Source organism: Phoxinus phoxinus, assembly GCF_949152265.1.
Source record: "Phoxinus phoxinus genome assembly, chromosome: 15".
NCBI classification, from domain to species: domain Eukaryota; kingdom Metazoa; phylum Chordata; class Actinopteri; order Cypriniformes; family Leuciscidae; genus Phoxinus; species Phoxinus phoxinus.
Genome location: NC_136890.1, coordinates 30,623,317 through 30,637,511, shown reverse-complemented (window position 1 = coordinate 30,637,511; position 14,195 = coordinate 30,623,317). Strand labels below are relative to the sequence as shown.

The window sequence follows — 14,195 nt, the reverse complement described above, 5'->3', positions numbered from 1 at the left end:
AAATTATATATATATATATATATATATATATTTGATAACTAAGATTATTACAAGATTTAAGAGATTGTATAGTGTAGAAAAATATTAATGTTATATATATATATATATATAATACAGTATAAATATATATATATATATATGAATATATATATATATATATATAAATAAAAAGAAAATTACAACACACTATAATGTATAAATATTTACATAATAATGTGTAATACTACTAATAATATAATACATATTTTTTGTGGGTTTTTTACATTATGATAATGAGAATTAAGGGAGAATTGTCATTAATGGTCTTGAAAATAATGCAAAAAATATTTAATGGTCATAAAATATATAAAAACAAAGATATTTGCTTTGGGAAGAAATGCACTGAACATGTTTTTGACAGGTCTTATGCTCTTTATCTTATCACAAATGTGACCGTAGAAAGAACTGGCTTTTAAGAACATGGAACAGGTTTTATTTAGATTGCAACATGTACCAACGGTTAACAAAGTGAGAGTTTCCAAACGTTTGTCTCACTATCCTTGTGCAAAATATAACAACGGAAATATACAAAAACACCAAAATATCTCGGTTACATAATCTTTAGACACTGTTTTGGGAAATATTGCACTTTGTATTGCTTTAAGCTTAAGGTTGTTGTGTAATTTCCACAGTTTGAATGTCTTGGCCTGGAGTGATACAATGAAAACAAGAATCCATCACAACAGTGCAGTGCAAACACTGTTGGCTGTGCATTGAAAATGCAAAACATTTGAAAATCGATTACTACAGCTGGTACCGTGCTTCTGCAATAACTTAAAAAAATTACTATATAAATTTGCAGAGAGTGCACCTTTTAAAAAACTGATTTTCTTTAACATGAAACAAATTCTATTAATAACATTTTATTTTGACAGATAAACCTCATAATTGGTACAATGATAATCTATGAAATACGTTTTAGACACAAGTAAGGAAGAAAGACAGGAACACTGAAAAAAACTTGCTTCCACTGCAGCTCATTTTGGTGTTATTTTCACTGCATTTATATGCATGCAAACAACAACCATCTCACAACACACACACACACACACACACTTCCTTCTCTCTGTTGGTTTAGCTGAAAGGAGAAATCTCCTCTCCAAACTTCACGAGGTGCGCAGTGTTTTTGGCTTCATGGAGCACCTGTGAGTGAGTGCAGATACAGACAGAGAGTTACACAGCTGTTTGTGCATGTGTATTAAAAATGTGCTGTTTTTATAAATCCATCCCATCTTTGGAAAACATACAGTCACGCAGAGTCAAGTAGCAGTAATGTCAGAATAGACAAATGAAACACGCATGTCAATCTTATGAAGTACATCATTTATTCATGTTGCAGATCAACATTAATGTTGCCATTCATCATAACAGCAGATCTGGGCGGCACCTACCTTGTTGTGGACGTATGAATCACAAGCGTAACACCAGACAGAAAGATCAGCGAAGCTCAGCACCAGAGGGTGACCCGACACCTGCCCGTGGGTCACCATGTGCTGGTTCACAAAACGCCCGCAGAGTACCTGAAAAAAATGAGGAAAAAACTCAACTAAAATAAAAACACAGTTTGCTGAGTACTTGTGCAGTGTCTTTATGCAGAGGAACATCAAGCTATAAAGCTCCTTTTCTTACTCGGTTGCTATATGTGATGACATTTAAGATGAACTATGTATTATATAAGTTATGTCACAGACTATGTGTTTTAGCGTACACGTGCTTTCCACTGACACATGATTGGGCCAGACAAAATGTATGAAGACGCTAGATTGTCAACAGTACCAATAGTGAAGAGGTAAGGCGAGTGGCAGAAAGCTTTAAAGCAAATCGACCCGAGTTCGAATCCGTCTATAAAATAAATCATTTATTTTCCTTTTTTTTTTTATATATATTCTGAAAGTGGAAATAAAATGCCTATTTATTGTTTAATAATAAAGAGTTTATCGGTTATGGTTAGGAGTAGGTGTAGGGAGGGCTTTATTGTCCCAATAAGGCGGCATATTCATTTAATAATTTTAATAAATATAATAATTTACACTATTATTGCATACCATTTAATGTACAACAACACTGAGGTGCAAATAGTATCTGCCACTATTTATAAGTAGAAATAGCATCTAACTACTATCTACAGCCTATTGCAAAGAAAATTATGCTATTTATTTATAGTGTAAATAGCATCTATCGCTAAGTAAATGTTGCTATTTTAATTTTAATCAAGCCTCTGCCTTGTATAGAAGTTATTGCTGAATGATGATTTGTTCGTGAAAATGTTTGCAGATTTCACACGCGGTTAGTGGATGAGACCCAATGTCGGCAGTGGGAAGTAAATCATTCTAAACCTCAATATGTTGTGATTTTGAGCGTTGTTAGCTGTTACCTTGTAGCAGAAGAGGCAGATCCAGTTTTCAGCATCACCTCCACACTCTTCACACGGCAGGAAGACATCAATGCCACCTGCGGGCACCGGTCGCACTGACTCCAAGTGTGGGCACCATGGCAACGGGCTCACCATATACATGCCGTCCTAGCAACAGAGTAAATCTGAATGAGATGACAGACTGAAAACAAGTCATCTAAAATTATACTACTCTGAGCCACATTTATCTGCAATGTTATGAACACATTTACCACATCCGAGGGTTGTTGTCCGAAGACCTCTATGACTGTCTTCACAGTGTTACCACAAGCACCATCCAGACCACAGCTCTCCTGGTCATTCATGCCAGCTGGATTTCCAGTGACCACAGACTCTCGGATCGACTGGTCCTGGTAAACAGAGCGTGTTTAATGACTGAATACATTACGAGTCACCAAAACATACTGCTAATGACATTAGAGATTGCCTACAGGTGTCTCTGCTTTTACAGCTGTAATCTCTGCATGTGCGCGGTCTCCATCTCCGGCTTTCTCTGGCGAGGGTTTCAGGGGTGATTCTGACTCCTGGCCTGCCGAATTCCTCTGTGGGTTGGGTTTCACCTTACGTCTGGCTCCTCCAATTGCAACTGACGCTGGGCTGGTGTTTGATGAGGCACTTGTGTTGAGATTCAGAGAAAGCAGATCCTCAGTGAGCTCATCAAGGCCGGACCGCTCAAGATTGTGCGGTTTCTGTCCGGGACTCTGAGCAGGAGTGGACTGGCGAGGCGATTTCTTGCCCTTGCCTGCCGATCCCCGCTTGCCTTTCGGTTTAGGAGACGGCAAAGACAAACGAAGTGACTCTGGGACTGATATAAACAAACAAACAAAAGCATTTTGCATTAAAAAAAAATAATAAAAAAAAAATAATAATAATTCTTCAGATATGGTATTGATATGAAGTACATGTGATTGAGATTGCAAACTCACTCTGTATTCTCAGGGAGCTCCAGAAGGGGGCGTGGGCACGCAGGACGTTGTTAATGGTGACAGCAGCGCTGGTCTTGGGAGGGGGCAGATGGTCTAGAAGAGGAGGGGAGTCTCCCAGCAACATACTGGTGCACATGGACATGGACTCAGAGATGGAGCTGAGGTTATATCCTCCCTATGGTGAAGAGGGTTAGATGACATCATTAACCAGTCTGTAGGACATACACTACTGTTCAACAGTTTGGAGTCGACTTTTTAATGTTTTAGTAAGAAGTTTATACCAATCGATTTATTTGATCAAAAATATTATTACAATTTAAAATAAGTGTTTTATGTATGTTAAGATATAATTTATTCCTGTGATGCAAATCTGAATCAGCATCATTGCTCCAGTCTTCAGTGTCACATGATCCTTCAGAAATCATTCTTATATCCTGATTTGCTGCTCAAGAAACATTTATTATTATTATTAATGTAGAAATCACTTATCTGCTGAAAATAACGCTGCTTAATATTTTTGTGGAAATATATTTGAAATATTTTTTCAGGATTATTTGATGAATAGAAACAGGATTCTATTTAAAATCGTGGCTTGCAAACATTGTATTAAGTATTAATTATATATGATCAGCCAGGTCAATGAATCATCTAATATTTAGGTCATTTTGAGATTGAGTATTAACCCTGGCCAATAATTGAAGTGGTTGGTTCCAAAAATCTATTAACAGTGTTAGTACTAACAGTAACATTTTTAACATGAACATTTAAATAAATATTATTTAAGATATCAACTAATTTTATTATAAAGAAATTATGGCTAGCATCAGACACCATGTTCTCTAGATATCGACATCAGCATTGGCCACTGAAAAACTCAATAGTAGAAAGTGTAAACAGTGAATGTGAGAGTGAATATAACCCACCTCCAGTATGACTAGCACTCTTCCTGCTGCCAGACCCATCAACTGATGGGTGAAGTGGGCATAGCCCTCAGGGGTCACCTGATACCCTCCTAACGGATCACCCCGTGCCGCATCAAACCCAGCAGACACCAGCACCAGCTCTGGGGCAAACTAGAACACAGACGACACCATTCACTTAGTATTTAACACCAAACAACACATGCTTTGGTCATCAGGTAAAAATTTGCATACTTTACCTCTCTGGCTATTGGCATAACTAAGTGATGGAAAGCTGCCATGTATTCCGGGTCTCCCATCTTTCCTCCATTCCAGGGGATGTTGACATTGTATCCTCTGCCTTTCCCCTGCCCAACCTTATTATAGTTAGCATCCTCCGAGTTGGGGAAAAACGTCCCGTCTTCATAACGATGGAGAGAAATGTAAAGGACGCTGGAAAAAGTGAAAGACATTGGTTAAAAACAAAGGTCTGCATTCTGACCAATGCTTATCTCGACTGATCTACAAAATATACATTTTTATTTATAAATCAAATGACAACATTAAGAGGATCCATTACCCTTGTCTATTCACCCAGACTATTTTATAAAACAAAAAATGAGCCCTTTTTGCCATTTCTAAATGTTCATGGTTATGAGGTCACAATGTAATGCTACTTTGCAAACAGGCTCTTATTGAAAGATGGCGTAGCTAAACACTATATTGGACCTGACTACAAATCTAAGTTGTTATGTATTAAAATGCAAAGAGGTTGGCCAATCAAACACAAGGTCATTTGCATACAGAAGTCTCCTAGTTACATTAGCAAATACAGCTGAGGGTCAGAGAAAAATGTCAAAAATTCTCATGCAAACTATGCAAACTTCTCATGCAAACTAAAATACTACTTTATTGGTGAAAGGAACATCTTAAATTATAAATTGACTTCTTATGGACACCTGACTTTGTAATACATACCAGTGTTATTTTAGTATTATTTATATACTATTACATATATATTTTGAATAAACCTTTTTATTTTATTTTTTTATTGTGTTTAATTTAAATGTACTTTTGTAATTTAATTGTTTTTTTATATTTGTATTTAGCTTTAAATTATATTTAAATTTTAGTCAGTTTAATACTTCAACTTAAATTTTAAGTTTCATCTAATTTATATTTTATATTATTTCAGATTTATTTAAATAAATAAAAAATCATTTTTGATTGTTTTAGTTAACAATAACAGCACTGATCCAGACCACTATATGTACTAATATGAGATTATAGTGGGACTAACTGTGGGACTGTACAAACCTGTCATCCTCCTCAAAGATGTGCTGTGTGCCGTTTCCGTGATGAACATCCCAATCGAGGATGAGGACACGCAGGGATTTGTGTGTGATGCTCTGGGCATAGCGTGCGGTCAAAGCGGCCGTATTAAAGAAACAGAAACCACAAGCTGTGTCTTTCTCTGCATGATGACCGGGAGGACGGACTATGGCCACGCTGTTTCTCACCTACAGGACCAAAGAAACAATTGAGGACACTTGGGAGCAAATTCAAGCAGTAATGTTCTAGTATACGTTATACTGAGACATGTAAAAGACACAAAAAGACAGACCTGGCCTGTGAGTATGGCCTGTGTGGAGTTAAAGCATGAGCCGGCGGCCATCAGGGCACAGGTGTAGCTCTCATTATTGATGAAGATGGAGTTGTAATTGTTCCCCAGTCGGTTCAGATCTCTGGGTTTCATGTGCTCCGTACTCTTAATGGTGCTTATGTGATTAGAACTAGCACAAAAGAGATACACAGACATGAATTAAATCAAATGCAATGTTGCATTAGTTTTACTAATGCAGATTTGTGTGTAACTTCATACATTAATGTGATCATTATTTATTTACTCATCTGAATGCATTTCACCTGTGACAGAGCGCCAGCTCTTCTTCTGTTGCCAAGCGAGCTGGTATCCGACGGCAACGGGACAGCAGGCCCAACTCCTCATGTCGGGAAAAGATCCGTGAAATTCTCTGAGGGAGCTCTGGATGATGACTGTAGGAATCAATACATCCTCATCTTATATATGCAAAACCAAATAATCAAAACAATTGTGATTTTTCAGCTGTCACGGGGATATTGTGGTTTTAGGTTATTAAGCAGAAGTCACTCTCACCCATCCCACATGTTGTGATGAAGCATCATTCTCTGGTCATAAACTAGCCCAGTGATCGGAGAGGAAACCTTCACTTCTGCACATACTGGAGCGGGCAGGGAAGGGACATCGGACAGAGGACCCCCCTCTAAAGGTCATCAAACACACATTCAAGAAAACATACAAATCTTTCACCAAGGTGCCAACTGTGCCAAATGATTGGCAGTTTGAATGCTTGTGCAAATGTGATGTTGGGTAGTGTTTATTGGTTTGCAGCTAAGCGCTTTCTTTTTATCTGAATATCTGAATGTCCCAATGTAATCTCAATGATCTCAATTTAATAATTGATGCTACCATTAAAAAAAATGGGCTTTGGTCAGGACAAATGTTTGGACAGGAAATCAGCTAAATTTAAGAAAACGCACTACTTAAAAAGCCATTGCAGTCTCAGAAAACTATCAAAGACAGAATGAAGTTTTTGGCAGAATATGGGAAGTTTGATTCAGAGTGGTTAAGCAGAGTTGTGTGTGGACTGATGGATCACAATGAAACACGAGTTGCATGGTGATGCTCCAGAGGGGTGTCTTGAAAAATCTGGTGAGAAATATAATAAATGCATCTCTACCACAGTGAACCATGGAGGAAGAGGTGTCATTGTGTGGGGAGACTTTTTAGCTGCTGTATTGGGGAGCTACTTCACTGTGATGTTTAATAAATGCTTCAGAGTACAGGGAATATTGCAGAATGGCTTGTGGGAAACAATTGAAAAGTTGTAATCTAAAGAGGAATAATCAGATGTCATTTTTCAACAAGACAATGATCCTGCCCAAATTGCAAAGACAACCAAGAATTGGTTTGAGAACAAGACCATCAGCCTCATGTTTTGATTTGAACTTTTAAGTGAATATTTGGTTAAACGAACTGGGAGACTTTTTCCATTACTCAGGAACTGTTTCAAGTCATTAACATTGAGTGGAACAACACTGACTCTTTTTCCTGTAATAAACTGTCAGCAATTTTATTAATTTGTATGATAATTTCATAATGCACTTTTCATATGTACAAATAGTTTTCATTATGTTTCATGAGTGCACCAACACAATTTGGTGATCTGATTTGTTTATTTGTAAATCAAAATTATTGGTTCTTACCAAAAGTCTGAAGACTCTTCCAAAATGGATACAAGCCAGAGATGGTCTTTGAGATGGAGTTCAGGGCACTGCAATAAAACCACAGAATAAACCCACAGCAAATAGGGCATAACAGAGAGAAATATAAGAACATCTAGGCAGATGTGCTCCTCAGTTCACTCACCTCTCACTTGGAGCACCAGGAGAGGTCAGGTGAGGGCAAGGGTCACCCAGCAGTGACCTCACACTAGCGCAAACACCCTCTGCTGTGGACTGGAGGTTATACCCACCCTAACAGATGAAATACTGTGTGTGAGATGTGAACCACAAAGAATATTTAGTTCTCTTATGGCATATTATGATCATACCTCCAGAGCCAGCACGAGTCGGCCCTGTGCTACACCTTTCAGCATATGGGTCAGGATGGAGAAACATTGTGGACTCACTCGCATCTCACCCTAGATACACAGAACGTTTTAAATAATTAACATAATTGAATGAGTTTTGGAAAATTATACTAAAGAAATGAACCAGAGCATCCCACCTTTGGATCACCGATCACAGAGTCAAAGCCGGCCGCCACTAACACCAGTTGAGGCTGAAACTGTGCAACAGACACAAGAGATCTCCATATTTTTATATCTCTATATATTATTTCTTTATTATAAAATTAGTTGATATCAAAGGAGACGTACAACCAATTTTAAATAATATTTCTTTAAATGTTCATGTTAAAATGTTTATTCACTGACAACACTGTTAGTATATTTTGGAACTTGTACAAACTGATTTTGGAAGCAACCACTTGTCAATTATTGGCTATTATCTCTAAATGACCTAAATATCAGACAATAAAACATTAAATCAGATGTGCAGGTGTGATATGAAAGGTGTACCTCATACGCCACAGGCAGGAGGAGCTGCTGGAAAGCTGTGATGTAATCTCCATCCTCCATCCCCACCTGGAGTTAAATAAAGAGATCAGGACACATTCAGCATACAAAGACCACATTCTACCACACTTCTGTAGCATTTTATTTTTTCATTTATAGTCCACTATAATGTTAGTCAAGGTGGTAATTTAGTTTAAAATTACCCTTTTCAACCTCATCTCTGAAATTGAACACATGTCCGTTATGACTTCTAAATGCAGCTTTAAATGAGTTAACCTCTCGAAATGAGTCACATGAACACTGAGAAGCGGAGTAAATTAGCGTGGTGTACCTTGTTCCAGGGCAGGTTGATATTGTAGCCCTGTCCTGCTCCTGAACCCACCGAACTGCTGTCAGACTCCTTGAGATGCGGCCAGAACGAGCCATCTTCATATCTGTGCACTGAGAAATACAGCACGCTGCCACACAGGTGGACAGAGGTTAGATGCTCTTTAAATGGCAGACATTAGTTCCGTCCCCAATGACACACTGTGTACCTACTATGCACCATGTACATCTGTGTTGTGTATACACAAGGTTATTTTGTTATTTACTGTCGGAGTCTGATAGCCCCTCCCCCTCCTCTACGTAATTAAAGCTGTGACAGTTGAGTTCATGAAGTACATCAAGTGTCCAACATTACACACTTTTTCGATTAATTGATTTCATCATCTGGGTATATAAAGTGTACTTTTTCTATTTGGATTTTTCAGTGTAAACACACTACTCACACTTTATTTATACTAAAAAACGTCATCGAATAGAGCACAAGCACGCAAATTGAGATGCACCTATTTATACAGAACATTTGTAATATGATGTGCTGTAATATGTAATATGATGTGCTGTAATATGATGTGCTGGCAGACAAATGTACCTGGGATCCTCTTCAAAAATATACTGGATTCCCTGTCCATGATGCACGTCCCAATCCACAATTAGAACTCTGTATGATTGGAAAAGCAACCATCCAATGTTATAGAGTCTCAAATCATAAACTTCATTAAAGACCATGAGAAAATGTCTTTGAAACACATTCAACTGCTGTAATGTGACATTTTTGGAATATTCAGTGGGAAATAATCCAGAACCAGACTTGATTTTATCAATCAGGATCTGACTGATATTACTGGCTAATATTTGAGTATATCAATGTCAATTTGTCATTACATTTGATGAAAGACTTTGAAAACATTGTATCACTAGATCAAAAATTCTCCAATGAATTGCTTACAATAAGACCAGGAAAATGTATCAAGAAACGAAATAAAGTCAATATCATATTTGACCCCCAGCTTCACAGACAAGGCTTAAATATAGTCCCAGACTAAACTGCATGTTTTAACTGAAAGCAACTTGCACAGTCATATCTTAAAATAAGTCAGTGCCATTGTTTTGTCTCAAGATGCACACCAGTAATGTTTTTTTTTTCTAAGGCATGTTTATAAAAGCTAAATGTCCTAATTGAACTAAGGCCTAATCCTGGCTTAATCTAAGCCCTGTCTGTGAAACCAGGCCATAAAGTGTTCATTAATGTACGATGCTAAAGCAAAATGCAGACTCTCACCGTTCAACTCCATGCTGTTTTTGAGCGTAGCGCGCCGCTATGGCCAGATTATTAAACATACAGTAGCCGTTCATCTTATCTGCCTGAGCGTGGTGACCCGGAGGCCTGTGAATATAGGACAAAAACAGTAACTCAAATAGATCAATGAATAAATCAATATAAAATCAAAAACAAAGAGATATTAGTGCTGTTGAGAAGAACAGATGCAACAAGACCTGTTGATGGAGAAGCCGTTACGCAGCTGGGATGTCATCACTTTATCCACCAGCTGGAGAACTGATCCCGCCGCCAGACAGGCAGAGCTGAAAGATTCCTGGTGGAATTTAAAATATATACATTTTTCTTATTTTGTTCTATAAAACAGTCGCCATGCTGCATGGAAACCATAAAATAATCAGTTTGGACAAAGAATAGTTTATTCTTATTATTATCAAAGTCCCTTTTAAGGAAAGTCTGTTCACTTGGTGGCCATACAAGCAGCCAAGACCAAGTCATATCTACTCTGAAATCTCTGAAAGTGTTTGCCACACAAATAACATATTTCAAAATATTTACATAACCTTCCCCATAAATGTTATTTCATATCCTCAAATAGCATTTAAAAAGATTATATTTAAGGCTGGACCAGCCAATGCACAAGTGCTATCCGGAGAGCATCTCAAGTGGCTCTTTAATTTATAAGGAGGGACTTGTTCTGCCTTTATTGCACATTGCGCTTTCTTCCACTCTTAATAATGAGAACATCATCTTAATGAAACTTTGAAGTCTTTTATCATGTTGCTTTTGTCATCGTTTGATAAAAGCACTTCGTCACTTAGATACATGATTAAGAACATCCCTTATGGTTAGTATTGGTTGGTGAATATGGTCAGTATTGATTTCATGTTGACTTTAAGAAATATCAGTGCATGTACTTGATAAGGATTTAGATTTTAATGAGAAATTAAACACTGGAACTGGAATTAGCATACAGTAAATTCCAGGACTGGAAAAGACATGTGATTGGCTGACTTACAGGATGCAGGTAGACCGAGTCGTATTTATCAGAGAGAGTCTTCAGCTCCTCCGCTGTCATTTTCTGTGTGGATTTCATCAGCTCTACATAATCCTTTCTATAATACACAACACAAATCATAAAACAAAACCAACCCAAATAACAGCATCAATGTTTATTTAATCATGCGTATAAACTTACGTATGAACGAGTAATAGCTCATCTTCTGTAACAGCTCTGGCCTGAAACGCAAAGTTAAACCATTTAAAACTGCTCAAAGACAGGAGGAATTCATAAATATGATCACTACAGGAGTGTCTCTACCTCTACTCGCACACAGCGTCCCAGCACCCCCTCCGTCTCCAGTGTCTCCATTACAGTGCTCACTCTCGCTGGACACTCTGGGTGACTGCAAAAAAACATCCAATCCGCTGTTATATAAGAACTTTTATAATCCTATTCTAAGTAACCTATTTGAAATAAAATTAAATATCAAGAATAAGTGCAGCTTTTATTGACGCAATGACTACAAACACTTTGTTTCTTTCCATTTTAACGCATCTACATGCACAAACTTAACGCATTAGACCAGAAGATTCAGTCTTTTGCTTCATAGCATCCACTGGAGAGTCTTAAAGTCAAAAATCTGAATTGACAATTATTTTTTTATAAATTCTATCATCTTTTTATCATCTTTTTATTCTATCATCAAAAAATTCTATATTTATTACAAATGATTTTTTTTTTGTTCATATGCCCTCGTAATAAAAATATAAGCGGAAAATAACTTCCGCTCCCACTAATGACATGTTTACTGACATGTGGGCGGGACAACCTGTCACTCACATGAGGTCACAGCAATAGCAAATGAGAACGACGCAACGGTCCAATTAATTCTCGATGGACAAAATTAAGTCCCACCCTACAATTTTTCCTGTTTCACTTGGATATACATCAAACAGGAAAGAAAAGACTATCTGAACTTCTGTTTCATGCTGACGCTAAATTTTTAATTTTAATACTAAAATAAAAAATTAGATGTCAGAATTTTGACAGAATTTTCCTTTTTAAGCAAACTATTGTCAATAATAATTGAACCATTCTGAAGAATCACCTGGCATCCCAGAGGCAGTGAAAGTGAGTGAAGGCATCTATGTAGACAAGACCTGTTCCTGTTGGTTTAGCCTTCCCACACACATCCTAAAAAAAAGCAAATACATAGAAAACAGCTGTTTCAAAAGCACTCTCTCTCTGAGCATGCAATCCATCTCATGCACAGTGATAAAATAAAATACTACATGCACATTACTGAATTTTAAACGGTTAGTTTACCCAAAAATTAAAATGGATGTTGCAATGACAAAAATCTTAATGGTTTATTTATGCCAAATATATTTAGCTTGTATATATATATATATATATATATATATATATGTGTATTTATTTATTTTTTTGAGAAATTTAATACAGACATTTTTTGACAGGTTTTAAGAGAAAACAAACAGTGACTGTGATTAAATGTTTATTTACCAGGTTTTGTAGATCATTGCTCATCTCCTCATCCACTTTGCTCCGGTCCATTCTACCCTTCCTCCGTGCCTCCTGAAGACTCTTCTTACGGTTCGGGTTGTTGTTTTCTCTCTGAAGAGCACAAAGGTCTTTTAGAGAGAATTACACACAGCAGAGGCCAACACTCTCAAAACAGGAATCCAAATAAAGCACTAGCACCCACACCTGACCTTTGAAAATGTGCAAAACAAAGCACGACACTGAGTAAATCAAGTGGGCAAACTTCACGAATATCTGTGGATTATTAACTACGCAAGTACACATGTGATTTACGTGATTAAAACAAGCAACACAACATTTTGTCATATGGGCCCAGGGCTGACTTGCAAGTTGCTACGCCACTGTAATGGAGTGTAAACATTCTCTCACTTTGGTTTCTGGTGTTCCTCTTGGAGAACGAGAACCTTTGGAATCTGGAACAGGATCCATCAGTCCAGGATTTTACAGATCCACACCAAAGACCTGGAAAAGTGTTAGTGACAGGTGCTCAAAACATCTACATCAAAAGTCCCAACTTGGGTAAACTGCATGTATAAGAAAGTTCAGTTATATGGAAGATATAATAGTTTAATAATAAAATAGACGTCATTGCAGATGCTACACCTGTTTTTATTGTATAGCCTATGCAGAATAAATGACCCATACATTTGATGTGTAAAGTTGTATTTAAGTGTGGCTATGAATTAAATATATATCACCGGATAGCTACTTTAAAGGATTTCATTTTAGGTTAATTTATTACTAATATAATAATAATAAAACCAAGAAAAAGTTACTAATTAATAATTGAAAACAACATAAAATCATCCACCCATTCAATCAGTCTGCTTCTGAATCACTCCACTCCACAAATTCAATATCAAATTATTTAATAAGATGAGCAAAACAGAGCATGTCATATTCTTTCTTAAAAACAACGCCTATAAAATGTCAAAAAGTGACAGATGTCACAAAAATACATAACAGATTTTTACTTACTGCTTTCAGAAACGTGTGAGGTGTATGAGAGGATAAGAACAGAACTGTTGTCAGAATTTTATGTCGTTGGCAAAAAAAACACTTTGAAATGTTATGAAAAAGACGGAGCTGCCAGTCATTTGAGCCTCAAGCTTTTTGCTTTCTTAAGTTTCCGTGGCTGTTGTTATTCTCCGGATTGGACATAAAAGTGGAAAATGGACGTAGCAAAATGGGGAACGCATAGCAAAAACATCTGTAAGGTAAATATGCATTAAGGTGGATACGAAAGAAAGCACAATGTTCTTGTTTGGAGATGCTAAAGGCTAACTCACGCCCAGATGTCGCTAAAGAACTACTTTCTATGAGACATAAAGCGGTTCCTCCGCTACGGGGCGCGTGAAGGCTCAGACTCAGACAGCAGAATGTGACAGTAGAGTACATTCTACTGGCAGCGAGTCTCACTGGCAGCATTACAACTCTGATTTAAGCGTATAAGCGTAAAACTTGTCATTTAAAATCAAGTGGTTTATAGGAAAATCCTTCACACCACTCTCTATAAAATGATAATTTCCAGTAAACACAAACGACTGTGATCGGTCTGCTGATCTCGTCGA

General features: G+C 37.2%; 1 protein-coding gene across 1 annotated transcript; it reads right to left on the bottom strand.

Annotated features, from left to right (window-relative positions):
* Positions 1-301: 301 nt before the first annotated feature.
* On the bottom strand, positions 302-14,034 carry hdac6 (histone deacetylase 6). The gene is made up of 28 exons (XM_079636519.1): positions 13,603-14,034; positions 12,994-13,086; positions 12,586-12,696; positions 12,170-12,255; positions 11,380-11,464; positions 11,257-11,297; positions 11,077-11,173; positions 10,277-10,374; positions 10,062-10,166; positions 9,372-9,440; positions 8,787-8,913; positions 8,459-8,524; positions 8,107-8,166; positions 7,931-8,020; positions 7,747-7,853; positions 7,584-7,651; positions 6,454-6,580; positions 6,204-6,332; positions 5,902-6,070; positions 5,595-5,797; positions 4,538-4,730; positions 4,302-4,451; positions 3,379-3,553; positions 2,884-3,257; positions 2,665-2,802; positions 2,414-2,560; positions 1,431-1,559; positions 302-1,182 (listed from the first exon to the last, which is right to left on the bottom strand). Exons 2-28 carry the CDS (start codon positions 13,051-13,053, stop codon positions 1,114-1,116), a joined length of 3,273 nt encoding a protein of 1,090 aa, XP_079492645.1. The 5' UTR covers positions 13,054-13,086; positions 13,603-14,034; the 3' UTR covers positions 302-1,113.
* Between the last annotated feature and the right edge of the window lie 161 nt (positions 14,035-14,195).